A 27,779-nucleotide genomic window follows, 5' to 3' on the forward strand; every position below is an offset into this window, starting at 1 on the left:
AAGTCAGGGTGAAAGACCATTTAATGAGAGCTTACCATAGACGTCACCTCTGAGCTGCTCACAGTGCTGTTTATGATAGAGATATCATATTTATTATTATTATTTCTTTCTTATCTCAGACGTTATGTCTGGTCAAAAGTAGAAAGTGATGCAGACCTTGATCAAGCGTGACTTCCTTTTAACTGTATGGTATATGTTATATTGCATTTAGGAACTTTCGGGTAATTGAACATGTATCAATAATTACGAATTTCTGTAGTTGTATATATAAGTTTGGATGTAGCTGTATTGCATTGATGTACTGGTGGATATTGTGTGGTATGACTCCTGTAGTTGACAGTATAACTGGTACATTGTCAACTTTATCCTGATACCACATATCCTTGACTTCCTCAGCCAGTTGGATGTATTTTTCAATTTTTTCTCCTGTTTTCTTTTGTATATTTGTTGCATTGGGTATGGATATTTCGTTTAGTTGTGTTAATTTCTTCTTTTTATTGGTGAGTATGATGTCAGGTTTGTTATGTGGTGTTGTTTTATCTGTTATAAAGGTTCTGTTCCAGTATAATTTGTATTCATCATTCTCCAGTACATTTTGTGGTGCACACTTGTAGGTGGGAACGTGTTGTTTTATCAGTTTATGTTGTAAGAAAAGATGTTGATGTATTATTTTTGCAACATTGTCATGTCTTCTGGGGTATTCTGTATTTGCTAGTATTGTACATCCACTTGTGATGTGATCTACTGTTTCTATTTGTTGTTTGCAAAGTCTGCATTTATTTGTTGTGGTATTGGGATCTTTAATAATATGCTTGCTGTAATATCTGATGTTAATGATTGATCCTGTATTGCAATCATGAATCCTTCTGTCTCACAGTATATATTGCCTTTTCTTAACCACGTGTTGGGTGCATCTTGATCGATGTGTGGCTGTGTTAGATGATACGGGTGATTGCCATGTAGTGTTTTCATTTTCCAGTTTACTTTCTTCGTATCTGTTGATGTTATGTGATCTAAACGTTTGTAGAAATGGTTATGAAATTGCAGTGGTGTAGCCGATGTATTTATATGAGTGATTGCTTTGTGTATTTTGCTAGTTTCTGCTCGTTCTAGAAAGAATTTTCTTGAATTGTCTACCTGTCCATAATGTAGGTTTTTTATGTCGATAAATCCCCTTCCTCCTTCCTTTCTGCTTAATGTGAATTTTTCTGTTGCTGAATGTATGTGATGTATTCTATATTTGTGGCATTGTGATCATGTAAGTGTATTGAGTGCTTCTAGGTCTGTGTTACTCCATTTCACTACTCCAAATGAGTAGGTCAATATTGGTATAGCATAAGTATTTACAGCTTTTGTTTTGTTTCTTGCTGTCAATTCTGTTTTCAGTATTTTTGTTAGTCTTTGTCTATATTTTTCTTTTAGTTCTTCTTTAATATTTGTATTATCTATTCCTATTTTTTGTCTGTATCCTAGATATTTATAGGCATCTGTTTTTTCCATCGTTTCTATGCAGTGGCTGTGGTTATCCAATATATAATCTTCTTGTTTAGTGTGTTTTTCCTTGACTATGCTATTTTCTTACATTTGTCTGTTCCAAAAGCCATATTTATATCATTGCTGAATACTTCTGTTATCTTTAGTAATTGGTTGAGTTGTTGATTTGTTGCTGCCAGTAGTTTTAGATCATCCATGTATAGCAAATGTGTGATTTTGTGTGGGTATGTTCCAGTAATTTGTATTATTTAGCATGTCAGCATGTTAGCTGCAGGTGGTGGCACGTCGGCACTAATGACGTGTGTCGCTTTGGATCTGAGGAAATTCTCTCTGGATTCCAGCGGCTATCTGATTTGGTGAAGGCTGCCGGTCTTGCTTACGAGATGAAGGCAGAGCTCACCATCTGCAGCGTCGTTGACAGAACCGACTGCGGACCTTTGGTGCAGAGCCGGGTGGAGGGTCTGAATCAGAGGCTCAGACGGTTTTGCAACCGTATTGGCTGCAGATTCCTTGACTTGCGCCATAGGGTGGTGGGGTTTCAGGTTCCGCTGAATAGGTCAGGAGTTCACTACACTCAGCTGGCGGCTACACGGGTAGCGGAGGCTGTGTGGCGTGGACTGGGCGGTTTTTTAGGTTAGAAGGCCTCGGGAAAGTGCGGGATGGGCTGCAATGTCAAAGGGTGCTTGGCAATTACAGGACGTGCTTGGATCAAGGAACAGTCGGAATTATAGTTGTAAATTGTTGTAGTTGCGCTGGAAAAGTCCCTGAGCTTCAAGCGCTAATAGAAAGCACAGAAGCTGATATCGTTATAGGTACAGAAAGCTGGCTAAAGCCTGAAATAAGTTCTGCAGAATTTTTTACGAAATCTCAGACGGTGTTCAGGAAAGATAGATTAGGCAGAATTGGTGGTGGAGTGTTTGTGTCTGTCAGTAGTGGTTTATCTTGTAGTGAAGTCGAAGTAGATACTCCGTGCGAATTGGTATGGGTGGAGGTTATACTTAACAGCCGAATTAAGTTAATAATTGGCTCCTTCTACCAACCCCCAGACTCCGATGATACAGTTGCGGAACAGTTCAGAGAAAGTTTGAGTCTCGTAACAAATAAATACCCCACTCATACGGTTATAGTTGGTGGGGACTTCAACCTACCCTCGGTATGTTGGCAAAAATACTTGTTCAAAAACGGTGGTAGGCAGAAAACGTCTTCCGAGATTGTCCTAAATGCACTCTCCGAAAATTATTTCGAGCAGTTAGTCCACGAACCCACGCGAATTGTAAATGGTTGCGAAAACACACTTGACCTCTTGGCCACAAACAATCCAGAGCTGATAGAGAGCATCATGACTGATACAGGGATTAGTGATCACAAGGTCATTGTAGCTAGGCTCAATACCATTTCTTCCAAACCCATCAGAAACAAACGCAAAATAATTTTATTTAAAAAAGCGGATAAAGTGCCACTAGAAGCCTTCCTAAAAGACAATTTCCATTCCTTCCGAACTCACTATGCGAATGTAGACGAGATGTGGCTCAAATTCAAAGATATAGTAACAACAGCAATTGAGAGATTCATACCTCATAAATTGGTAAGAGATGGAACGGATCCTCCGTGGTACACAAAAAAGGTCCGAACGCTGCTGCAGAGGCAACGGAAAAAGCATGCGAAGTTCAGAAGAACGCGAAATCCCGAAGATGGGCTAAAATTTACAGACGCGCGAAATTTGGCACGTACTTCGATGTGAGATGCCTTTAATAGGTTCCACAACGAAACATTGTCTCGAAATTTGGTAGAAAATTCGAAGAAATTCTGGTCGTACGTAAAGTACACAAGCGGCAAGACGCAGTCAATACCTTCGCTGCGCAGTACCGATGGTACTGTTATCGACGACTGTGCCGCTAAAGCGGAGTTATTGAACGCAGTTTTCCGAAATTCCTTCACCCGGGAAGACGAATGGAATATTCCAGAATTTGAAACACGAACATCTGCTAGCATGAGTTTCTTAGAAGTAGATACCTTAGGGGTTGCGAAGCAACTCAAATCGCTTGATACGGGCAAGTCTTCAGGTCCAGATTGTATACCGATTAGGTTCCTTTCAGATTACGCTGATACTATAGCTCCCTACTTAGCACTCATATACAACCGCTCGCTCACCGATAGATCTGTACCTACAGATTGGAAAATTGCGCAGGTCGCACCAGTGTTCAAGAAGGGTAGTAGGAGTAATCCATTTAACTACAGACCTATATCATTGACGTCGGTTTGCAGTAGGGTTTTGGAGCATATACTGTATTGAAACATTATGAACCACCTTGAAGGGAACGATCTATTGACACATAATCAGCATGGCTTCAGAAAACATCGCTCTTGTGCAACGCAGCTAGCTCTTTATTCGCACGAAGTAATGGCCGCTATCGACAGGGGATCTCAAGTTGATTCCGTATTTCTAGATTTCTGGAAAGCTTTTGACACCGTTCCTCACAAGCGACTTCTAATCAAGCTGCGGAGCTATGGGGTATCGTCTCAGTTGTGCGACTGGATTCGTGATTTCCTGTCAGGAAGGTCACAGTTCGTAGTAATAGACGGCAAATCATCGAGTAAAACTGAAGTGATATCAGGTGTTCCCCAGGGAAGCGTCCTGGGACCTCTACTGTTCCTGATCTATATAAATGACCTGGGTGACAATCTGAGCAGTTCTCTTAGACTGTTCGCAGATGATGCTGTAATTTACCGTCTAGTAAGGTCATCCGAAGACCAGTATCAGCTGCAAAGCGATTTAGAAAAGATTGCTGTATGGTGTGTCAGGTGGCAGTTGACGCTAAATAACGAAAAGTGTGAGATGATCCACATGAGTTCCAAAAGAAATCCGTTGGAATTCGATTACTCGATAAATAGTACAATTCTCAAGGCTGTCAATTCAACGAAGTACCTGGGTGTTAAAATTACGAACAACTTCAGTTGGAAGGACCACATAGATAATATTGTCGGGAAGGCGAGCCAAAGGTTGCGTTTCATTGGCAGGACACTTAGCAGATGCAACAAGTCCACTAAAGAGACAGCTTACACTACACTCGTTCGTCCTCTGTTAGAATATTGCTGCGCGGTGTGGGATCCTTACCATGTGGGATTGACGGAGGACATCGAAAGGGTGCAAAAAAGGGCAGCTCGTTTTGTATTATCGCGTTATAGGGGAGAGAGTGTGGCAGATATGATACACGAGTTGGGATGGAAGTCATTACAGCATAGACGTTTTTCGTCGCGGCGAGACCTTTTTATGAAATTTCAGTCACCAACTTTCTCTTCCGAATGCGAAAATATTTTGTTGAGCCCAACCTACATAGGTAGGAATGATCATCAAAATAAAATAAGAGAAATCAGAGCTCGAACAGAAAGGTTTAGGTGTTCGTTTTTCCCGCTCGCTGTTCGGGAGTGGGATGGTAGAGAGATAGTATGATTGTGGTTCGATGAACCCTCTGCCAAGCACTTAAATGTGAATTGCAGAGTAGTCATGTAGATGTAGATAGATGTAGATAGTGGGTTCAGAGCAAGGCAGAACCAGAAAGGATTTAATGAGTCTTCTTGGTATATTATTATTATTATCGTTATTATTATTATTGCTCTCATCATCAGGAATATATTACTACGTTGTGCGTGTGAAAGTTCAGTAATAAACTGTCTGAGGGATAACATGAAAAACTATGCATTGTGACACTTTGCAACCAAAACTCAGCATATACAGCTTCACAGTTTCTGACACAGAACTTTTGTAGAAATAAAATTTTATTGTCCTCATAAAACCAGTGGAGCCAACCACTTAAAATACTTAGGACTGAAGATAGGTGATAATGTCTCTTGTCGCACCAGGGTCTTGCACAGAAACTTGATGCTGTAATCTTCACAGCCTCTTACACTGATGCATGAAAACTAATTTGCTTTGTTTATTTTTGGTATATTATTATTATACTCTATGGTATCATATTTCGAGGCAACTCTGTGCATTCACAAAGAATGAGAAACAGCCAGAATCACCTGTGGCATGAGATTGCGAGTCTTGTGCAGCAGCTCATAGTTCTAACTGTCCTTCCTCGTGAGGCTTGTGGTTAACAATATGAAGTCATTCAAAATGAAATGCCAATTGCCACATTCAGTCAGTGAAAATCAGACGGGAAAACAATTTGCACTTACATAACACTTCTTTAATGATTTTACAAATAAATGTGCATTATTTTGAAAGTTTCCTTTTAAATCTTAGTTTGAAAGGTTTCCCTGTGGAACGCTCCTCTTATTCTATGCACGATTTCCTTAAGGTGATTTAAAATCTTGTTTTGCCAGACTATGTTAATTTTACAAGCTATAGTAACTCTTCTATACAGTGTTTTATTTTGGTTTTTAAAGATGCATATAAACTTTTTGTGAATTATATAATCCCTCCATACTCCTCCCTTCTACCCTTTGCCCCCCCCCCCCCTCTCCCCCCTCCCCCTCCCAATGCTGCACGCTGCAGCCCCTGTCCTGTCACCACCACAACCCTGCACAGTCCCACAAGCAGCGCAGCAGTAGCATCCCCCCCCCCCCCCCTCCACACCTCTTTTCTGTACCCCCAGAAGCTGGAGACGACAGTGTCCGTGTGTATGTTTTGTTTGCCTATGTCTGATGAATTACTTAATGTGATAGCCAATAATATCTAACAATCTATTTCAATGTGCCTGTTTGCCACACAATGCCTCTTCTGTGTGGTGAGTGGCAATTATTCTTTCCACATTGCTGTTATAAGACCCAATTGCAGACTATTAAACAGTATGGCTTGTCCCGTAGAATTACGCACTTCATAAAACACAAACACGTAGTATCCTCTGATCACAGTGTCAGTGAGTCATAATTGGAATCAGTAAACTCATAAAATACCTCAGAGTCACAATTTATGGTAGCATTAAATGGATTTGACAACATTAAATGGAATGATTGCAGAAGCTCTATCACAGACAAAGCAAACAGCAGACTTAGGTTCACTGGTATGATACTGGGAAAATACAGCCAGTATACAAAAGATACTGCTTACAAAATACTTGTAACACATTCTAAAATATTGTTCAAGTGTGTTGGACCAATAACAAATAGGACTAGCAGGAGATACTTAACAAGTAAAAATAAATGTTTCCAGGTTTATAGCAAAAGAAAGTGAATCCAGTTTCTGAGGTAGGAAGGCATTTCACAGTTATCCATTAGAAACTTTCTACAGGATGTACGTACAACGCTTCATTGTAAAGAAATGTATGTAGGTGGGTTGGGGAACTTAGCGAAAAAAAATCATGCAGTCACAAATCATAGAACAGTTGTAGAAGGGAGTGCCATGACGAACATACTAAAAATCCTAATGTGTGTGTGTGTGTGTGTGTGTGTGTGTGTGTGTGTGTGTATGTGGGAGGGGGGGGGAGAGGCTATATAGTCTTTTTTTTAACTAAAGCTTCTAGAAAAAATGTTTCCCAGGATAAAACTAAGTTACATTAAATTTCCCACAGAAAAGATTTTGTTCAGTTTTCTCTATGACTAACAATTTCCACCTTTTAGGAGAAAGAAAAATTACAAATTATTAAAAACAGTGTTTTAATAGCAAAATTTATTCATTTGTTTATTTGTCTGTTTGGTGTCCATATAAAAACAGTTTTTGGACATTGTCACAGATTTTAGTTCACAGACACAAAGGTTTAGTTAAGAAACATAAGTGCACACATTGATATAAATAGTGAAGGTAAGAAATTATCATTTTTTCGTGCAAAAACAAACTTATGCTATATGCAATGTTTTTACTCGAAAGAGTATGTAATGGTCTTTCGTATTCTCTCTCAGTTCAATGATTTCTGGAGGGTAATTCTCAGCTTTGTGATTAACAGATTTGTTTACTTGTTTTACTAAACGGCACGTTTCATATAAAGTTTTATTGAATAATTTATAGAAATTTTCCCATTTATCATTCATGCTTTTTGCATTGGAAATTGGTTCCCATTTTTTATTGTCTAGTACCTTCTAAGTTTATTATAACTACATTTTCTTTAATACATAACCGTATCACTTTTAGTTCGAGAATGTGGTCAATGCATGTTTGTGTTTCTACAGTAATTCTTGTAGGTTCTGAGTTTATGTGATAATAGGTGTAACACTGAAGAAAATCAACACAATGCAAATAATTATTGCTTTTATTTAAAGGTCTTTGTTGATGTCTACAACCAACAGCACATGGTTTTATATGCTGATGTCTTCTCCAGCAGGTCCTCCACACAACTGAGAAGTTCTTCAATGCTGCTTCCAAGTGACTTAAATGGAGCTGCTATAATCAGTCTGTTGTTCCCTAGTTTTAAATTTATTGCTGCAATCTCAAGTACTATTTCTTTACTCAAATCATCAATCAATTTGACTTTTTGATGTGCTGTATCATATCTGCTATAAATGATTACCCCTCCACCCTTATGTGTCCTTCTACAGTACAAGTTTATAAGTTCATAATATCTTTGCCTCTATCCACATGCTTCCTCTTCCTTGCAACCTAATTCACTCACTTTTAAGAAATGTGATTTTGATTCATTTAGATATACGTCCAAGTGTTCTGTTTTATTCATTATATTAATAAACATTCTGTTATGTAAGGATTAAATTGCTATGTTTTACTCTAAAAAAGTGTCCCTATCACCTTTATGATTGATAATTTTGTTTATGTCATCTTTCTCTGTAATAATTTTGCTTATTTTCTCACTTAAAAGTTTCTTGCCTTAGAAATTTAGATGATCTCATGCTTGGTATGTAGGCATTTGTCCATTTTACCTACATATGCTATTCTATGTTTTCCACAAAAAGCACACATCTGCTTGATTCTGATGTTCGTTTTTTGTACCTCCTTGTTGAAGATGAATTGTATATTAGGCCATGCCTGCGAGGTAACATTATAACTATTGTGTTCCAAGATTTGTTAGCTTCTAAGAACTTTTAGAGGCTTGCTATGCAGTTTTGTGTCTTGTTTCTTGCAACGTTGTTGGCACCAGGTATGCACATGACATATTCATTTTCATCTTTCCTTTTTTCCTGTAGGTCAACATCAGTAGCATTTTTCATACTTGCACACAGTTTTACTAATCCCATTGCTTGGAAATCTTTGTTATTGTCTTGTAAAATACTCACTAGGTTTCTGGCATGGTTGTCTCTTAAGAAAAGAACATTGTGTCTTTTTTGCAACTGATTCTTGATTCTGTTGTCACTGAGTCTCATTGTTGTTTTGTTTGCTCCACTGCTGCATTGTTTACGAGCTTTGTTGCCATCACACTTCACACTTTCATGTTTATCAAATAGAAAGAAACTTCCACATGGGAAAAATATATCAAAAACAAAGATTCCAAGACTTACCAAGCGGGAAAGCGCCGGCAGACAGGCACATGAACAAAACACACAAACACACACACAGAATTACTAGCTTTCGCAACCGATGGTTGCTTCTTCAGGAAGGAGAGGGAAAGACGAAAGGATGTGGGTTTTAAGGGAGAGGGTAAGGAGTCATTCCAATCCCGGGAGTGGAAAGACTTCCCTTAGGGGAAAAAAAGGACAGGTGTACACTCGCACACACACACACACACACACACACACACACACACACACACACATCCATCCGCACATACACAGCCCTAGTGCAATTTTAATTATGGCTCACACACTGAGATGTAGTTTTTTTTTTTTTTTTCACATCAATCAGTAGAACGTTAACTGTTAGTTGAAGACTACTTACAGGATCATTTAACTTTCTGATTTGATCACTGTAATTCATGCACTCACTGCTTTTACCAGTATAATTTTCACTTTATTTTGCATGAAAATGATGTGTGTCTATATAAGCTGCCATCCTGACTTGTCTGCAACACACCTTATGAATCACGGGCAACATAGTGCCCCGACATTCCTAGGGTTGTTCATTTTCCACGAAGTGTGTTAACACTACATGGAATACAGATATGAATTCCTAATAATAGTAATGTAAGAAGCTCGTATGGACAGATTCTATATAGATCTCTGCTCATTGCTCTACGCTACTAGAGGGGAAACTGATCCTCAGTCTTTCTGTATAGCAGTTATAGCATTCTTCCAGGAAATGTGACTTCGCCCATCATGTGCACTGATCACTTTTCAGTTTACAGACAGACTATACCTCCCCAGTATTTCCTATACTGTTCTTTTATGTAAATAGGCAAAATAGCTGCACCGAGCTCTTGTCTATATAGTGCAGTTATTTTCAGTTTATTAAGTGAGTTATTACGCAAAAAAGATCGACAGTTGGAGCTGTGAAGCTGTTAAGAGCCTGCCCAAAGTGTAACATGCTGACAATATGTATTCGACAATGTCAATCTCGCTGCCTCCACTGTCAATGGCTTTAACAGTCTTCACAGCACGAGGAGTATCAAATACGTCATCCCAACCTCATCTCTTCCAACACCTGAAGAGGCTCAGCGATTAAATTGGCTCCTTCTGTAACAGGAGTACGCCACCCATGCGTTATGGAACTTCAGCTGTTTCATCATATGTCAGTCAATGCATTACAGAACACCTGAACATTCCATCAGCCATATTCATGCCCACCTTGCAAGGTAGAGGTGTGGTAAGTGGTTCCACTCAGTCTCTCAGTGCAGCTCACTCTACTAATGTCAGGAATTCCTGAATGATAGAGATTTGCGCAGTCTACCAGTGCCTTACTTTGTGGTGAAAGAAGTTCAGTAACTTTAGGGCCATTCATTAATTCACCACAAAATAACAACAACACAGTTAAATGGCTTTACAATATGACACCAATGATAGACAGCAGAAAGGTATCTCATTTACCAATCCAGTCCTTTCCCCACAAGCATTACATACATTACATAGGTAGCTGGCATCACACTTACAAATTAAACATTTCTCAGACATTGTTTGTAGGAATGTAATTTACATACATGCTCAGTTAACACATGCAAAGAAGTAATCCTAAATAAACTCATAAAAACTCCTCTACATAAAAAAAGAGCTCACTGAAGTTATTTTGTCTACTCACATAAGAGAATAGGACAGGCAATGCTTGGGAGGTATAATCTGTAAACTAAAAAGTGAACAGCACTTGTGGTGGTGGGAAAGACAAATTTCTCAGAACGCTACAGAACTAAGAATCTGTTTCCCCTCTAGCAGCATAGAACAGTGAGCAGAGATTTCAATTAAATCTGCCCACATACATTTCTTGCATTAATACTTTTAGTAACTCATCTCTGTATTCCATATAGTGTTAACACACTTCATGGAAAATAAACGCCGCTGGGAATGTCGGGACACTATATCGCCAGTGGTTCATAAGATATGCTGCAGGAAGGTCAGTACAGCTCTGTGAAATATCTGTGAGTTTTGAGTTGTTCAATAAAAATGTTAAAAAGTGACCTTTAAACGGGTCTCCTCCCCTCTCCTTGCCCAACATGCAAACACCCCATTGACCAGGACTGGTAGTATGTTGTTCTTTGCAACACATCCTACAACTGTACATAACTGTGATTACACAAAATTTTTCCCCTATTTAACCTTTTCTGGTCTTCAGTGACTGGGCTATGATATTGGATGGTAGTTTTGTGGATGCTGTTCAACCCTGGGGTCCTATTCAGTTTCAGCAATTTCAGCTCAGTCCACTGACATTAATATCCATAAAATTACCAAATAAGCAGCAACCAGTCGCAAGATCGTGTTTCCTTTATTTAATTTTGCTTATCGATTTCAACTGATTAACAGCCATCATCAGTGCTTTCAATGGGTATGTTCCTTGAGTAATAACACTGTCTTAAACAGACATCAAACTCCATGTTTGACGTCTGTTTAAGCCTCTAAAAAGGTCTATGACTATATTTGCACTAAATTATAAAACACTTTGTCTTGATCGCCAATATAATTTTATTTATTGCCTTATGGCACATTCTGGGGGAACTCCATCTTCACACTCATGATATGAAAAATAGTATATAAGCCAAGATATTAAAAAAAGGATACTGCAATAATGCTATTACTACACTGTTACAATGTTCTCCTTTTAATATCTGGTCTTATTTTTTATGTTTTGAACCACAGATTTGATGATTGGGTACTCCTGGAATAGAGCATGAGATGATAAATAAAATTATTTTGGTGATCAAGACAAGGGTTGCATTATTTAGTACATATTTACTTGCCCCTTGTAATGACTGTTACTACAAATGCCTGATTTTCACGGATTCCAGTTTCAGTGGGGACAATCTGTGAGTTTAGATCGATTTGTTGTTCTACGTAAAAATGCATTTAGTATTGTTAACAGGATATCTTATTATACAGACCATTTATAAAGTTGTAATGATGTATTATTGTTGAATGTTCCTCCGAAGATGACTAAATGATTGGGGAAGATCAATGACATTTAGGTGTGAATCATGTGGTTTCTAGAAGGAACAAACAATCTCCATCTACATCTATACTCTGCAAACCACCATGAGGTGCATGGCAGAGGGTACATCCCATTGTGCCAGTTATTAGGGTTTTTTTCGTATTCCATTCAAGTATGGAGCACAGGAAGAATGATTGACTAAATGCCTCTGTGGGTGCAGTAATTATTTTAATCTTATCCTCACAATCCCTATGTGAGCAACACATAGGGGGCTGTACTATATTCCAAGAGAAATCACTTAAAGCAGGTTTTTGAAACTTTTTAACAGGCTTTCTTCAAGCAGTTTATGTCTATCTTCAAGAGACATCCAGTTCAGTTCAGTTCAGTTCATTATCTCTGTGACACTCTCCCATGGATTAAACAAACCTGGAACCATTTGTGTTGCTCTTCTCTGTATACATTCAATAACCCCTGTTGGTCCTATCTGGTATGGATCACATACACTTGGGCAATATTCTAGAGCCAATCGCAAAAGTGATCAGTCCATTTGTAGATTGATTGCATTTCCCCTGTGCTCTACCAATAAACCAAAGCCTACCGCCTGCTTTACCTACAACTGAACCTATGTGATCATTCCATTTCATATCTGTACAAAGTGTTACACCCAGGTATTTGTATGAGTGGCCAATTCCAACAGTGACTCACTGATATAGTCATAGGATACTAATGCAAAATTTTACATTTCTGAACATTTAAAGCAAGATGCAAATCTCTGTGCCACTTTAAATCTCATCAAGATCAGCCTGAATATTTATGCAGCTTCTTTCAGCTAGTACTTCATTACAGATAACTGCATCATCTGCAAAAAGCCTAATTCTACTATTAATATCATCTGCAAGGTCACTAATTTGCAACTTGAATGGCAAGGGTCATAACACACTTCCCTGGTGCACACCCGAATTTACTTCTACAAATGACGATGTTTTTCATCGTAGATAACATGCTGAATCCTCCCTGCCAAAAAGTCCTCAATGCAGTCACAAATTTCACTTGATAGCTTATATGATCATAGTTTTTACAATAAGCGTAGGTGTGGTACCGAGTCAAACACTTTTCGGAAATCAAGAAATAAACCATCTATCTGATTGCCTTGATCCAAAGCTTTAAGTAAGTCATGTGGGAAAAGTGAGAGTTGGGTTTCACGTGACTGATGCTTTTGAAATCCATGCTATTTGCACTGAGGGGGTCATTCTGTTTGAGATACCTCATTATATTTGAGCTCAGAATATGTTCTAAGGTTCTACAACAAATTAGTGTCAAGGATACTGGAATACCCTTCTTGTAGATGGGTGTGACCTGTGCCTTTTTCCAAGAACTTGACATGGTCTTTTGTTCAAGGAATATCTATGATAGATTGTAATTAGAAGAGGGTCTAACTCAGGTGCAAATTCAGCACAAAATCTGACCTGGAGTTTTGCTCAATTTTACTGATTTCAGATGTTTCTCAACACTACTGACTCTAATATTTGTTTTGTTCATCTTTCCAGTGGTACAAGGATTAATTTGGTGGAATTCTCCTGGATTTTCTTTTGTAAAGGAACATTTGAAAATGGTGTTAAGCATTTCAGATTTTGGTCGTCTACCATCAATCTCATTTCCTGTCTCACACACTAGGGACTGGACACTAACTTTGGCGCCAATAACAGTCTTTACACACTTTACAACACGTTCATGCCTATCCTTGATACTGAGCCTTGAGCAAATGACCTCCCATGTAGCTTTAGTTTAGTAAATGCAACAGTGTTTATACTCAACTATCAAAAAAGAAACCAGAAAGGACTACATACGAGTGTATTTTGGTAAGTACATATAGATATTATTAGTGAAGACAAGTTAAAACATGCAGAAAGAAGAAAAAATAAAATAAACAAAAGTAGACTTACTTCATTTGTTGTTCCCGTAGGACCTGCAATATAGGTATCTCTCTGAGCCTCTGTTCTGTTAATAAACTCCATATTATTCCAGGAGGCCTTGGAAGTCGAGGTGTGACATTTATTATCTGTGTTGGTGTTATGATGATGTCAACAGGAACATCATGACTCTTAAACAACTGATGAGGGAGAGAATCAAATACCTGAAAATGGTTAGAAAGTTCTCATAAATAAATTAAAAATACAAAATGCAGGCGTATCAGCTTGTAGTGTATAACATCAGAACAGACATAAGTGCCAATCTCAAGTCAAATCTGAAGCCAAAAATTGCAATAAGACATTTGAAAAGCAATGAGCTGCAAACTGCTGAAACTGTGACAGGGCTGATACAAAAAAGGGCAAAAAACATTACAAGCTTTAGGAACTCAAAAACTGGTAGTTTTTATCTGTGCCTGAAGGAGATGGAGAATGATAAAATATTTAGAAGACTGGTATAAATATAAAACAGAGTGTGTGTTTCACTTTCACATGAGGCTAGAATCCAGACTAGTATTTTCGGAAAAGCCTGCCCAACATTTAAATTAAAACTCAATGTCCACAAATTTCTCTTTTTCTGAAAATGTTCTTGCTACTGCCAGTAGGCATTTTCTGTACTCTTTACTTCACCATTGTCAGTTGTTTTGCTGCCCAAATAGCAAAATGTGTGTATTGCTTTTACCATCTAATTTCCCAACTCAATTACCTAAGCCAAAAGTCCATCACCCTTGATTTATTTTAACTGAGCTTTGCTCATGGGATTTCAATGAAGTTTGCAATCTGCAGCATTGTCCCCAGACAGAGCATTTTCAGAGTCAAGAGAAAGGCTTGGACGAGGACTTCAAACCAGACCATGACACGTTAGACTTGTGCAACTGGCGTGATTACGCAATCCTCCATCCAGTCCAGAAAATGATAACAATAGGAGACCATGAAATATTGATGTAAACTCCAAAGAACTCCCCTGACAGGCAAGACTATTACAGTAATAGTGAGCAACTGTTGAAGCTCTCTCAGTTTGAAGCATTATTAAAAAGGAATGGAGCTTACATAATACTAAGTACAGAAAGCTGGTAATAATACAAAATTTACCGTAGTGGGCTTTTTGGGGTAAATCTCAATGCATACTGAATGGATAGACTAATTAGAAATAGTGGCGATGTATTTGCCATGGTAGATGAGAAACTCAAATCCAATGTGGTACAAACTGAAGCTGCAAGCAAGATCACCTGGGGAAGACTGAGTATCATATGTGTGTTCACCAACTTTAATTGGGCCTTATACTGACAATCAGACTAACCCAAAATGAAACAAAAAACCTTAGCACAAATCTCACTGGTATACAATTTCCCCAACTATACTACCATTGGAAGAGACTATAATTATCTAATAATCTCTTGAGATAACTATAGTTTTGTACACGGTGGACACAAGACATCATGTGAAATAATTCTAAATAACTTATCTGAAAACTGCTGACAACAGATATTTGGGACACCGACTCATAACAGAAATATGTCAGATCTAATAGAAACAAAAAGTAGACCTGAGTTCTTTGAGGATAGACACAATTAATTGGATAATTGACAGTGATGCACTTACAGCACAGTGATCATTCAACTAAAAGGAAACTACTATTAACACAGTAAAATAGGTAGACAAGCAATGGTGTCATACCCCAAGGAGGAATGTAAAACATTGAGCTCTGGGCAGGACAAGAAGAGGAACAGTGGATAAAGTTTAGGAGAGTATTAGACAAGAATGGACAGATATGTAACTGCAGGGACTGGCAAAAAGACCTCCCCTATTTGGAGAGGCCACTGTGTGAATTGTGATGGGGTTATTGACATGGAGGAGGTATTGATTGACAGCTGTTAATGCCATTTTCAGCATAAGCAATGGCTCAGCTAGGTGAGCATCATGTATTTGTTGTAGAGGAGCAGATCTGTAATGGTGGTTCTATGATTACTACTCAAACATTTCACATTCAGTTCGACCTTGGCCAACAAGATTCTGTTCCTGATAGAACAACCATTCAAGTTTGGGTATCAAACTTTACAGCATCTGTTTCTCCACAGGAAAGAAAATCTACTTATGAACCTCAGACTGTAACAAACAGGAAAATGTGACGCATGTGAGTCTGTCCAGCCAGCACTCTACAAATGTTTAGTTCTCAAACATGCAGCTACCCTGGGATTGTCTGATATGACAAAATTATTGTTACCCAAGAACGAAGTGAGAGAGACTTTGAAATTTGCAAAGCTGTATGTGAGGAAATGCTTCAGAACATTCCCCCAGGTGCTGCTTTGATTTCTTCTGATGTGGGTCACTTCCACTTGTCAGATGATATAAATAAACAAAATTTCTATGAGGGCAGCAGGAAACCCTCAAGAACTTCATGAGTGACTTCATTATAGCAAGTGATTGACAAATCAATGCACCATTGCTGAATTAGGGGTGTGGAGTCTGTATTTTTTTGAAGAAGGTATGTGACAGTTAACTCAAATTGCTATTGTCACTAGGTAGGGAGCTTAGCAGGAAACCCTCAAGAACTTCATGAGTGACTTCATTATAGCAAGTGATTGACAAATCAATGCACCATTGCTGAATTAGGGGTGTGGAGTCTGTATTTTTTTGAAGAAGGTATGTGACAGTTAACTCAAATTGCTATTGTCACTAGGTAGGGAGCTTAGATAACCAGTCTGTTGGGGATCATGAAAAGGGAGGAGTATGGTTCCGACAATACAGAGCCATAGTCACACCTCTCAGTATCCTCTAAAAATTCTTGGACGTTGTCTCTCTTCATGAAGATACATTGTCTGGCCTCCAAGGTCATTCAATTTTTCACCTTGTGATTTTTCTCTTTGGGGAAACCTAAATGCTCAAGTGTACAAACATCACCCCACAACCCTACATGAATGTAAGGAGACAATAACCCAGGAAGTGGCTGCCATTCCCCTGGAAATGTCACGAAGAACTATGGAAAACTTCCAGGGGATGCTTCATTAATGTGTCAACAATGGAGGAGCCATTTACCATACATAATTTTTAAAACCAGTTAATGTAAAATAGCATAGTATTTGTTGTTCACAAGTAAAAGTATTTTCTCTGTACCTTTTTTTTTTTTTTTTTTTTAAATACAGGTGCTCTTTTTGGTGGACTGTTTAGTAGAACAGTTCATGGTGAGAGTGGCCCTCCTCTTATACAGTCTCTGTGAAGAAACTTCTAAGAAACAACAAATTCTGAGTATCAGGTGTAAAACAAAGCACAGAGCTACAGACAGTGAAATGCTTAACGAAATGCATCTGGTTCTAAAAAGCTCACAGTGTATGGCTTGCAACAACTTCCGTAACTGAAGTGTCCACAGAACTACTATAACATATCACTGACATCAATCTGCTGTAGATGCTTAGAACATATTCTGAACACAAATTAAATCCAGTGTTTCAAATAGAAGGATGTCCTCTAAGTCACCCAGCATCTATCCCAAAAACACCATTCATGTAAAACAAAATTCGTTCTTTTCTCATGTGACATGTTGAAAGTAATGGGTAAAGGCAAACAAGAGGATGCAGTATTTCTTGATTTCTGAAAATCTTTGGACTCAGTACCACACCAAAACTTATTAATAAAAGCACAGTTATATGCAGTACCAAATGAAATTTGTAACTGGGTCTGGATTTCTTGGTATGGAGGACAAAGCATGATACTTTAAATGGAAAGTTAACAACAGATTTACAAGTAACTTCAGGTGTGCTCCAGGGAGGCATGTTGAGACTGTTGTGTATTAGTGATATGACAAATCATGAACAGTTACCTCAACTAGTGCAGATGATGCAATTGCCTGGAAAAAAGTACTATCTCAGAAAAGCTTCGGAAGTATAGGACCACATCTGACAAGTCAAACAACAATTGGCAGATTGCTTTAAATATTCAAAAATATAAAATTATACATTTCACAATATGCAAAAGCATAATATTATATGACTATGATACCAGTTAACTCAGCTGGGATCAGAAAACCCATACAAATATCTGGGCACAAGAATTTCTGGAGAAATAAAATGGAATGATCACATTAGTTCAGTGGTGGATAAATCAATGGCAGACTTCAGTGCATTGATAGAATACTTGCATGCAAAGTGTGGACAGTCTGCCAGGGAGATGGCTTACAAAACACATGTGCAACCCATTCTAGAATTCACTTAAGTGTGTGATCCATATTAAATAAATTTGTTTGGCTCATGAGAGAGTATCAAGGAAATTCTGAAAAAGCTGACCTGGTATTCACTTGAAGAAAGATGCCAACTATATCGTGAAGGCTTACTTTAGTTTAAAAACAAGTATTTAGTGAAAACTAACTACTGTTCCCTATGATTCATTTCCATATGGACCACAAAGAGCAGCTCAGATTAATTTTAGCATGCACACAGCTATTTTAGGAGTTATTTTTCCCATATTCAATGCACAAATGGAATGAGAAAAAACTCTTGTACTGGGCTGGGTACTATGGGAAGTATCACTTGTCCTACACTTTGCTGTGGTTTGCAGGATATGGACGTAAATGTATATGCTCATCATATAACTTCTTCCTGATTTATTATGCCATCACTAAAACTTAAAAATGAACCTTTAATTCAGTTTCCAAACTTTTTCCTGAGTTTCTTTTGCTCTGTGTACAGACTGAATAACAAGGGGGAAACAGGTTAAACCCTGTCCTACTCCAGGGTTGGTTGACACTACCAATGTGGTGCATGATCCTGTACATGCACAAACAGAGATATAAAACAGCACTGGCAATATTTATTTTGTTTCCATATTATTTCTGGAATGTCAGCCATGGTGATAGATTGATCTACAGTACAGCCTAAGGTCTGAATTAAGATGGAAGATACAGTTTGGAGATGTATGTCATTTTGATGATGTGAGTGAAAGATGATGAATAATATCAGAGTTCAATATTTCCTCACTTGTCTTTCAACTACTGTCTCGTTTTCATGTTCTTTGAATTTTAGAACTGCAGTCCGGTTTCTGTACAGCTACATCCATTTTCGACAAGCCAACTTACAGTGTGTGGTGAAGGGCACATCTGATATCACTATTTTCTCACACTTCTTTTCCATTCATGAATGGTGTGTGGATAGAAAGATTCAATAAGCTCAATAAGCCATCAAATGTCTGGTTTTCTTGATGAGGGTATTTTGGAAGGTGCTCATGTTTTTGTAATATGCTGCACAATTCTTCTTGGGACATGCACTCTCACAATTTTAATGGAAAATTTCTCTGTGATGCACAATGCCTTCTTGTAGCACCTGCCACTGGAGTCCGATGAGTACCTACGTAACATTATCAATCTTAATGAATGTACCTGTGTCAAACTGCACCACTTTTCATTGCATTTTACTTCTATCAGTGCTACTTGATAAGGGTCCCAGATTGATGAGCAATATTCAAGGGATCCTTGCCATACAGGATTGCAAGAAGAAATAGAGAAGATGCAAAGAGATGCATTTTTCATCACAGGTTTGTCTAGTAAGTGTGAAAACATGGTAGATACCCATCCCACTCCAGTAGTGGATGTGCAAGAGAGTCATTGTGTATTACTGACTGGTTTCCACTTAATATTCTGAAAACAAAAATATCTTGGGAAAAGATCATGAAGATAAAATTAGAGAGATTTAAGCTCACACAGATGCTTACCAACAATACAATTCACACACACCATTTACTAGTGGAACAGAAAATGGGAGAAGCAGCAGTAGAACATCAAGTTTCCCCCATCATACTCTGTAAAGTTGTTTGCAGAGTATAGATTAGATGTAGAATCACTCAAACAAGTTTTTGTAAGCCTCTTCATTCAAGAGTAAACTGAAATTCCTTAATATTCTTCTAATCAATCTTAACTTGGCTTTTGCTTTTCCTAAAAGTAAGCTCCACATCATCATTCCACATTAAGATGCTCTAGTCTGTTACTACCAGATATTTTACAGTTGTTACTACTCTCATTGATTTATTTTCAATAGTATAATCAAACAGTAATGGATCTCTTCACCTATTTACATGCAATACGTTTGCTGTAGTCTGTGCATGTTGCAACCTTCCCACAGGCAACAGCACTGTCTACATACAACCCATGGAATTTCTTATATTATTTACTACATCATTTATAAATGCAAAGTAACTGCCTTGCAACACAAACACAGGATAATTCTATCTTATTAAGAGTGACATGTTGAGTTCTATCTTTTAGAAATTTCAAAATTTCAGAATCCAGCCACAAATCTGGTCCAATATTTAGCAAGCTTGTATTTTGTTCAATAAATGGCAGTGTGGAACTGTATAAAATGCTTTATGGAAGTCTAAGAACATATGGACAACATCATCTAAAGCCCACTGGATCTCATGAACAGATCATGTTAAGTTCTGCAAGATCTTGGTTGCACAGAGAAAATATTCATTTTCAAAAAATGTTATAGTACGTCTGCATAATATGTGTTGCACAATTTTACAACAAACTGAAATCAGTGATAGGTATACAATTGTTTTTATCTATTAAACAGCCCTTCTTAAAATGAGGAATGATGTGTGTATCTTTCCAATCACTTGGTATACTTCATTGCTCCAGTATTTATTCACTTTGTTCCGCACATTTCATCAAGAACGAGAACAAGCCAGGTTACACAGTAATGCTAACCTCATTACAATGGTTTTATGAAAGAAAATATTTTTAATCAGTGAATACTGAGTCTTATTTACAATATCTTACTGCTTGTCACACAGCTTTTTAACAAACACTGCTCCTGTCCATGTAGTTAACATAACTTTTCAATCCATGAATCTAAATATTCAGATAATTTGTAGAAAATGTGGCTATTGAGGTATGATTTTAATTTTATTTTGAACTGGCAGGGATTTCCAATTTCTTGCTTTATGTTAGATGGAAGTGTGTTATCTTGCTACCAGAGTACATAACTCAATTCTGAACACCTGGAAGAGGAGGTAAAGTCTACATGAAAATTAATTGTGGCTTTGAATATTTCAGTTCAGTTGAAACTTATTATCATTATCAGTAACAATGAACATTCAGGAGTATACTTATTGAAAAGTTAAAGTAAGACTCTCAAGTTCCTCTGTCAAATGTATGCTTATCAAACAATGGAAAATCCAGGATGGGAAGTAATGAGTGTTGTTACAGCTCTCTGAGACTGCACGTGTGTGTGTGCATGCGTGTATGTGTGTCTACTGCTGAGAAAGGGCTTAACGGCTGAAAGCTAGCATTGTCTGAATCTTTTTGTTGTGCCTATTGCGACTCAGCATCACTGCTACATGGTGAGTAGCAACTTTCCTTTTCTAGATGTATGGTTACCTATTTTATATAATAATCTTTAATTCTCACTTCTACTGAACAAACACTTTATTTACTTTACACACACTGCCACGCAAGATAATTCCATAAAACAACAGGGAATTGAAAGTAGAAAATATAAAAAATCCACAGTATAAAATAAAATGAACAGTACTGAACAGTATATGGAAGTATCATTTTACAACACTATTTACTAAGATTGCATAATGCACTGAATTTAAAATAAGAAAGGTAATAAACATATAATAGAACTATTACAATACTTGTTTACAATGAACACATTACTGCATGGAAATGATGCAGAAGTTAGATTGTACTTCACACACACACACACACACACACACACACACACACACACACACACACAAATTGGTTCTACTGAGACATTCATTTAGGGAGTTGGACACCAAAAAATCATTTAGGCTTCTCTTAAACTGAATTTCATTGGTTGTTAAGCTTTTTATGGCTGTCAGCAAGTTATTGAAAATGTGTGTTCCTGAATAATGCACACCTTTTTGTATAAGAGTTAGTGACTTTAAATCTTTGTGAAGATTATTCTTATTTCTAGTACTGATTCCAGAAACTGAGCTGTTGGTTTGAAAAAGTTATATATTTTAATGACAAATTTCATTAAGGAATAAATATATTGGGAAGCAGTAGTTAGTATCCCTAGTTCCCTAAACAGGCCTCTGCATGATGTTCTTAGTTCACACCAAATATAACTCTTATTGCACATTTTTGTGCCCACAAAACTTTAGCTTGGCTTGATGAATTACCCCAAGAAATAATACCATATGACATTATGTAATGAAAGTAAGCATAATATGCACGCTTTTTCATTTTTATATCCCCTATGTCCGACAGAATTCACATTGCAAATAGAGAGATGCTTCAGCAGTTCTGTGGTGTGCTCCTCCCAGTTGAATTTATTTATACCATGAATTTAACACAGTCCACTTCTTCTATCTGCTTGTTGTCATGTGTTAGGCATATACTTGTGGGACACCCCTTGCAAGTTCTGAACTGCATGTAGTGTGTTTTTTCAAAGTTTAGTGACAAAGAATTGGCTAGGAACCAGTTATTAATGCCCACAAATATTTTATTAGTCGATCTTTCTAAGACTACACTGGATTTGCTATTTAGTGCAATGTTTGTATCATTGGCAAGCAAAACAAACTTGTCATCTGGTAATGTTACCGATGAAAGGTGCTTGATATACACAAGAAAAAGTAAGGGCCCTAAAATGGAACCTTGTGGGACTCCCAAATGTATGGTGGGACTGCTGGACAGTGAAGTGTTGCAGTTTAGATGGAGGGCAGGAGAGAAGGTGTGTGTGGGGGGGAGGGGGGGGGGGGAAGGAGTAAGTAGTGGAAAGAAGAGAAATAAAAAGAAATTAAAAGACTGGGTGTAGCAGTGAAATGACAGTTGTGTAGTGCTGGAATGGGAACAGGGAGGGGGCTGGATGGGCGAGGACAGTGACTAACGAAGGTTAAGGCCAGGAGCGCTACGGGAACGTAGGATGTATTGCAGGGAAAGTTCCCACCTGTGCAATTCAGAAAAGCTGGTGTTGGTGGGAAGGATCCACATGGCACAGGCTGTGAAGCAATGATTGAGATGAGGGGTATCATGTTTGGCAGTGTGTTCAGCAACAGGGTGGTCCACTTGATTTGTGGCCACAGTTTGTCGGTGGCCATTCATACAGACAGACAGCTTTTTGGTTGTCATGCCTACATAGAATGCAGCACAGCGGGTGGAGCTTAGCTTGTACATAACATGACTGGTTTCATAGGTAGTCCTGTCTTTGATGGGATAGATGATGTTAGTGACTGGACTGGAGTAGGTGGTGGTAAGAGGATGTATGGGACAGGTCTTGCATCTAGGTCTATTACAGGGGTATGAGCCATGAGGTAAGGGATTGGGAGCAGGGGTTGTGTAAGGATGGACGAATATATTATGTAGGTACGGTGGATGGCAGAATACCAGGGTAGGAGGGGTGGGAGGGATAGTGGGTAGGCCATTTCTCATTTCAGGGCATGACAAGCGGTAATCGAAACCCTGGCGGAGAATGTAATTCAGTTGCTCCAGTTAGTAGGCTAGGCTAGGCTAGGCTGTATGGAAGGGACTTGTTGGTATGGAATGGGTGGCAGCTGTCGAAGTGGAGGTGTTGCTGGTGGTTAGTAGTCCCGGATGGTACTGAGTTACGAGGGGAATACTCCTCTGTGGCTGGGCAGTGGGGCTTTGGGAGATGGTGGGAGACTGGAAAGATAAGGCACGGGAGATTTGTTTTTGTACAAGGATGGGAGGATAATTACGGTCAGTGAAGGCTTCAGTCACACCCTTGGTATATTTAGAGAAGGACTGCTTGTCACTGCAGATGCGATGACCACGGGTGGCTAGGCTGTATGGAAGGGACTTGTTGGTATGGAATGGGTGGCAGCTGTCAAAGTGGAGGTGTTGCTGGTGGTTAGTAGGTTTTATACGGACAGAGGTATTGATGTAGCCATCTCCGAGGTGGAGGTCAACATCTAGGAAGGTGGCTTGTTGGGTTGAGTAGGACCAGGTGAAGCAAATTGGGGAGAAGTTGTTGAGGTTCTGGAGGAATGTGAATAAGGTGTCCTCACCTTCAATCCAGATAGCAAAGATGTCATTAATGAATCTGAACTAGGCGAGGGGTTTAGGATTCTGGGTTTTTAGGAAGGATTCCTCTAGATGGCCCATGAATAAGTTAGCATAGGATAGTGCCATGCGGGTGCCCATAGCCGTACCATGGATTTATTTGTAGGCAATGCCTTCAAAGGAGAAGTAATTGTGGGTGAGGATAAATTGGTCATGGAGTCTAGTAAGAAGGTTGTTGGTTTGGAATCCATAGGGCGTCTGGAAAGGTAGTGTTCGATAGCAGTCAGGCCATGGGCATTAGAAATGTTAGTGTACAGGGAGCTAGCATCAATAGTGACGAGCAGGGCACCATGTGGCAAAGAGGAAGTAACTGTGGAGGGTCGGTCGGGGAAATGGTTGGTATCTTTTATACAGGAGGATAGGTTCCGGGTATTAGGTTGAAGGTGCTGGTCTATGAGAGCAGTGTGGGCACAATAACCAGCCACAATGGGGCGTCCTGAATGGTTGGCTTTATGTACTTTTGGAAGCATGTAGAAGTTTGGAGTGCAGGGAGTGGTAGGGGTAAGTAGAGAGATGGACTCTGAGTAGAGGTTCTGGGATGCGCCTAAGGATTAGAGTGGTGATTGGAGATCCTGCTGGATTGCTGGAATGGGATTATTGTGGCATGGTTTGTAGGTGGAAGTATCTGACAGCTGACGAAGTCCTTCTGTCATGTAATCCTTGCGGTTCAATACAACTGTGGTGGAGCCTTTGTCTGCAGGTACGATTATAAGATCGGGATCAGTTTTTAGATGGTGGAATGCGGTTCTTTCTGCAGATGTTAAGGTTAGTATGCATGTTGAGGGATTTGGGGAATGATGGTGAGGCAAGATTCGAGGATAAGAAATTCTGGAAAGTTAACAGGGGGTGGTTTGGAGGCAGTGGGGGTGGATCACGGTTGGATGGAGGAGTGAACTGAGTTAAGCAAGGTTCAATATTGGTCTTTGGTTGAGTGTGATTGGTTGGGTTGGTGACGAAAAAGTATTTCCACTGTGGGGACTGGGAGTTGGAAAGAAGGTCTTTAACTAGTCCTGCATGGCTGAATTTGGGAGTGGGGCAAAAGGTGAGGCCTTTGGAAAGGACTGATATTTCTTTGGGCCTAAGGCTTCTGGAGGAAACGTTCATGACTCTGTTGCAGGTCTTTTTAGGTTTTGGGTTCTGTGTGGTAGTGGGGTATCTGTTGAGAGGCCAGACAAACATGTGGTTCCTGAAGAGGGGCAGCAGCCTTTTCAGTAGTTGCAGGGGCAATAGTCTGGATGATTGACTGATCTGGCCTTGTAACAATAACCAAAACGGCCTTTCTGTGCTGGTACTGCAAACGGCTGAAAGCAAGGGGAAACTACGGGCGTAATTTTTCCCGAGGGCATGCAGCTTTACTGTATGATTAAATGATGATGGCGTCCTCTTGGGTAAAATATTCCGGAGGTAAAATAGTCCCCCATTCGGATCTCCGGGTGGGGACTAATCAAGAGGATGTCGTTATCAGGGGAAAGAAAACTGGTGTTCTACAGATTGGAGCGTGGAATGTCAGATCCCTTAATTGGGCGGGTAGGTTAGAAAATTTAAAAAGGGAAATGGATAGGTTAAAGTTAGATAAAGTGGGAATTAGTGAAGTTCGGTGGCAGGAGGAGCAAGACTTTTGGTCAGGTGACTACAGGGTTATAAACACAAAATCAAATAGGGGTAGGGCAGGAGTAGGTTTAATAATGATTAGGAAAATAGGAATGCGGGTAAGCTACTACAAACAGCATAGTGAACGCATTATTGTGGCCAAGATAGATACGAAGTGCACACCTACTACAGTAGTATAAGTTTATATGCCAACTAGCTCTGCAGATGACGAAGAAATTGAAGAAATGTATGATGAAATAAAAGAAATTAGTCAGATAGTGAAGGGAGATGAAAATTTAATAGTCATGGGTGACTGAAATTTGAGTGTAGGAAAAGGGAGAGAAGGAAACGTAGTAGGTGGATATGGATTGGGGCTAAGAAATGAAAGAGGAAGCCACTTGGTAGAATTTTGCACAGAGCACAACTTAATCATAGCTAACACTTGGTTTAAGAATCATGAAAGAACGTTGTATACATGGAAGAACTCTAGAGATACTAAAAGGTATCAGATAGATTATATAATGGTAAGACAGAGATTTAGGAACCAGGTTTTAAATTGTAAGACATTTCCAGGGGCAGATGTGGACTCTGACCACAATCTATTGGTTATGAACTGTAGATTAAAACTGAAGAAATTGCAAAAAGGTGGGAATTTAAGGAGATGGGACCTGGATAAACTGACTAAACCAGAGGTTGTACAGAGTTTCAGGGACAGCATAAGGGAACAATTGACAGGAATGGGGGAAAGAAATACTGTAGAAGACGAATGGGTAGCTCTGAGGGATGAAGTAGCGAAGGCAGCAGAGGATCAAGTAGGTAAAAAGATGAGGGCTATAAGAAATCCTTGGGTAACAGAAGAAATATTGAATTTAATTGATGAAAGGAGAAAATATAAAAATGCAGTAAATGAAGCAGGCAAAAAGGAATACAAGCGTCTCAAAAATGAGATCGACAGGAAGTGCAAAATGGCTAAGCAGGGATGGCTAGAGGACAAATGTAAGGAGGTAGAGGCTTATCTCACTAGGGATAAGATAGATACTGCCTACAGGAAAATTAAAGAGACCTTTGGAGATAAGAGAACCACTTGTATGAACATCAAGAGCTCAGATGGAAACCCAGTTCTAAGCAAAGAAGGGAAAGCAGAAAGGTGGAAGGAGTATATAGAGGGTCTATACAAGGGCGGAGTACTAGAGGACAATATTATTGATATGGAAGAGAATGTAGATGAAGATGAAATCGGACATACGATACTGCGTGAAGAGTTTGACAGAGCACTGAAAGACCTGAGTCGAAACAAGGCCCCGGGAGTAGACAACATTCTATTGGTACTACTGATGGCCTTGGGAGAGCCAGTCCTGAAAAAACTCTACCATCTCGTGAGCAAGATGTATGAAACAGGCAAAATACCCTCAGACTTCAAGAAGAATATAATAATTCCAATCCCAAAGAAAGCAGGTGTTGACAGATGTGAAAATTACCGAACTATCAGTTTAATAAGTCACAGCTGCAAAATACTAACACGAATTCTTTACAGACAAATGGAAAAACTAGTAGAAGCCGACCTTGGCAAAGATGAGTTTGGATTCCGTTGAAATACTGGAACACATGAGGCAATACTGACCTTACAACTTATCTTAGAAGAAAGATTAAGGAAAGGCAAACCTACGTTTCTAGCATTTGTAGACTTATAAAAAGCTTTTGAAAATGTTGATTGGAATACTCTATTTCAAATTCTAAAGGTGGCAGGGGTAAAATACAGGGAGCGAAAGGCTATTTACAATTTGTACAGAAACCAGATGGCAGTTATAAGAGTCAAGGGACATGAAAAGGAAGCAGTGGTTGGGAAGGGAATGACACAGGGTTGTAGCTTCTCACCAATGTTATTCAATCTGTATATTGAGCAAGCAGTAAAGGAAACAAAAGAAAAATTCGGAGTAGGTATTAAAATCCATGGAGAAGAAATAAAACTTTGAGGTTCGCCGATGACATTGTAATTCTGTCAGAGACTGCAAAGGACTTGGAAGAGCAGTTGAATGGAATGGACAGTGTCTTGAGAGGAGTATATAAGATGAACATCAACAAAAGCAAAACAAGGATAATGGAATGTTGTCAAATTAAGTCGGGTGACGCTGAGGGAATTAGATTAGGAAATGAGACACTTAAAGTTGTAAAGGAGTTTTGCTATTTGGGGAGGAAAATAACTGATGATGGTCGAAGTAGAGAGGATATAAAATGTAGACTGGCAATGGCAAGAAAAGCATTTCTGAAGAAGAGAAGTTTGTTAACATCG

General features: G+C 38.9%; 1 protein-coding gene across 2 annotated transcripts in view; it reads right to left on the reverse strand.

The window, feature by feature from the left end:
• The window catches only part of LOC126355427 (methenyltetrahydrofolate synthase domain-containing protein), a 121,711-nt gene that overhangs the window by 15,944 nt on the left and 77,988 nt on the right, over positions 1–27,779 (reverse strand). For both annotated transcript variants that reach the window (XM_050005733.1, XM_050005734.1), the window contains one exon: positions 13,834–14,024. In XM_050005733.1, the coding sequence (XP_049861690.1) occupies positions 13,834–14,024 (191 nt within the window). The remainder of the gene's footprint in view (positions 1–13,833; positions 14,025–27,779) is intronic.

This window comes from Schistocerca gregaria, chromosome 3 (assembly GCF_023897955.1).
Source record: "Schistocerca gregaria isolate iqSchGreg1 chromosome 3, iqSchGreg1.2, whole genome shotgun sequence".
In the NCBI taxonomy this organism is placed as follows: domain Eukaryota; kingdom Metazoa; phylum Arthropoda; class Insecta; order Orthoptera; family Acrididae; genus Schistocerca; species Schistocerca gregaria.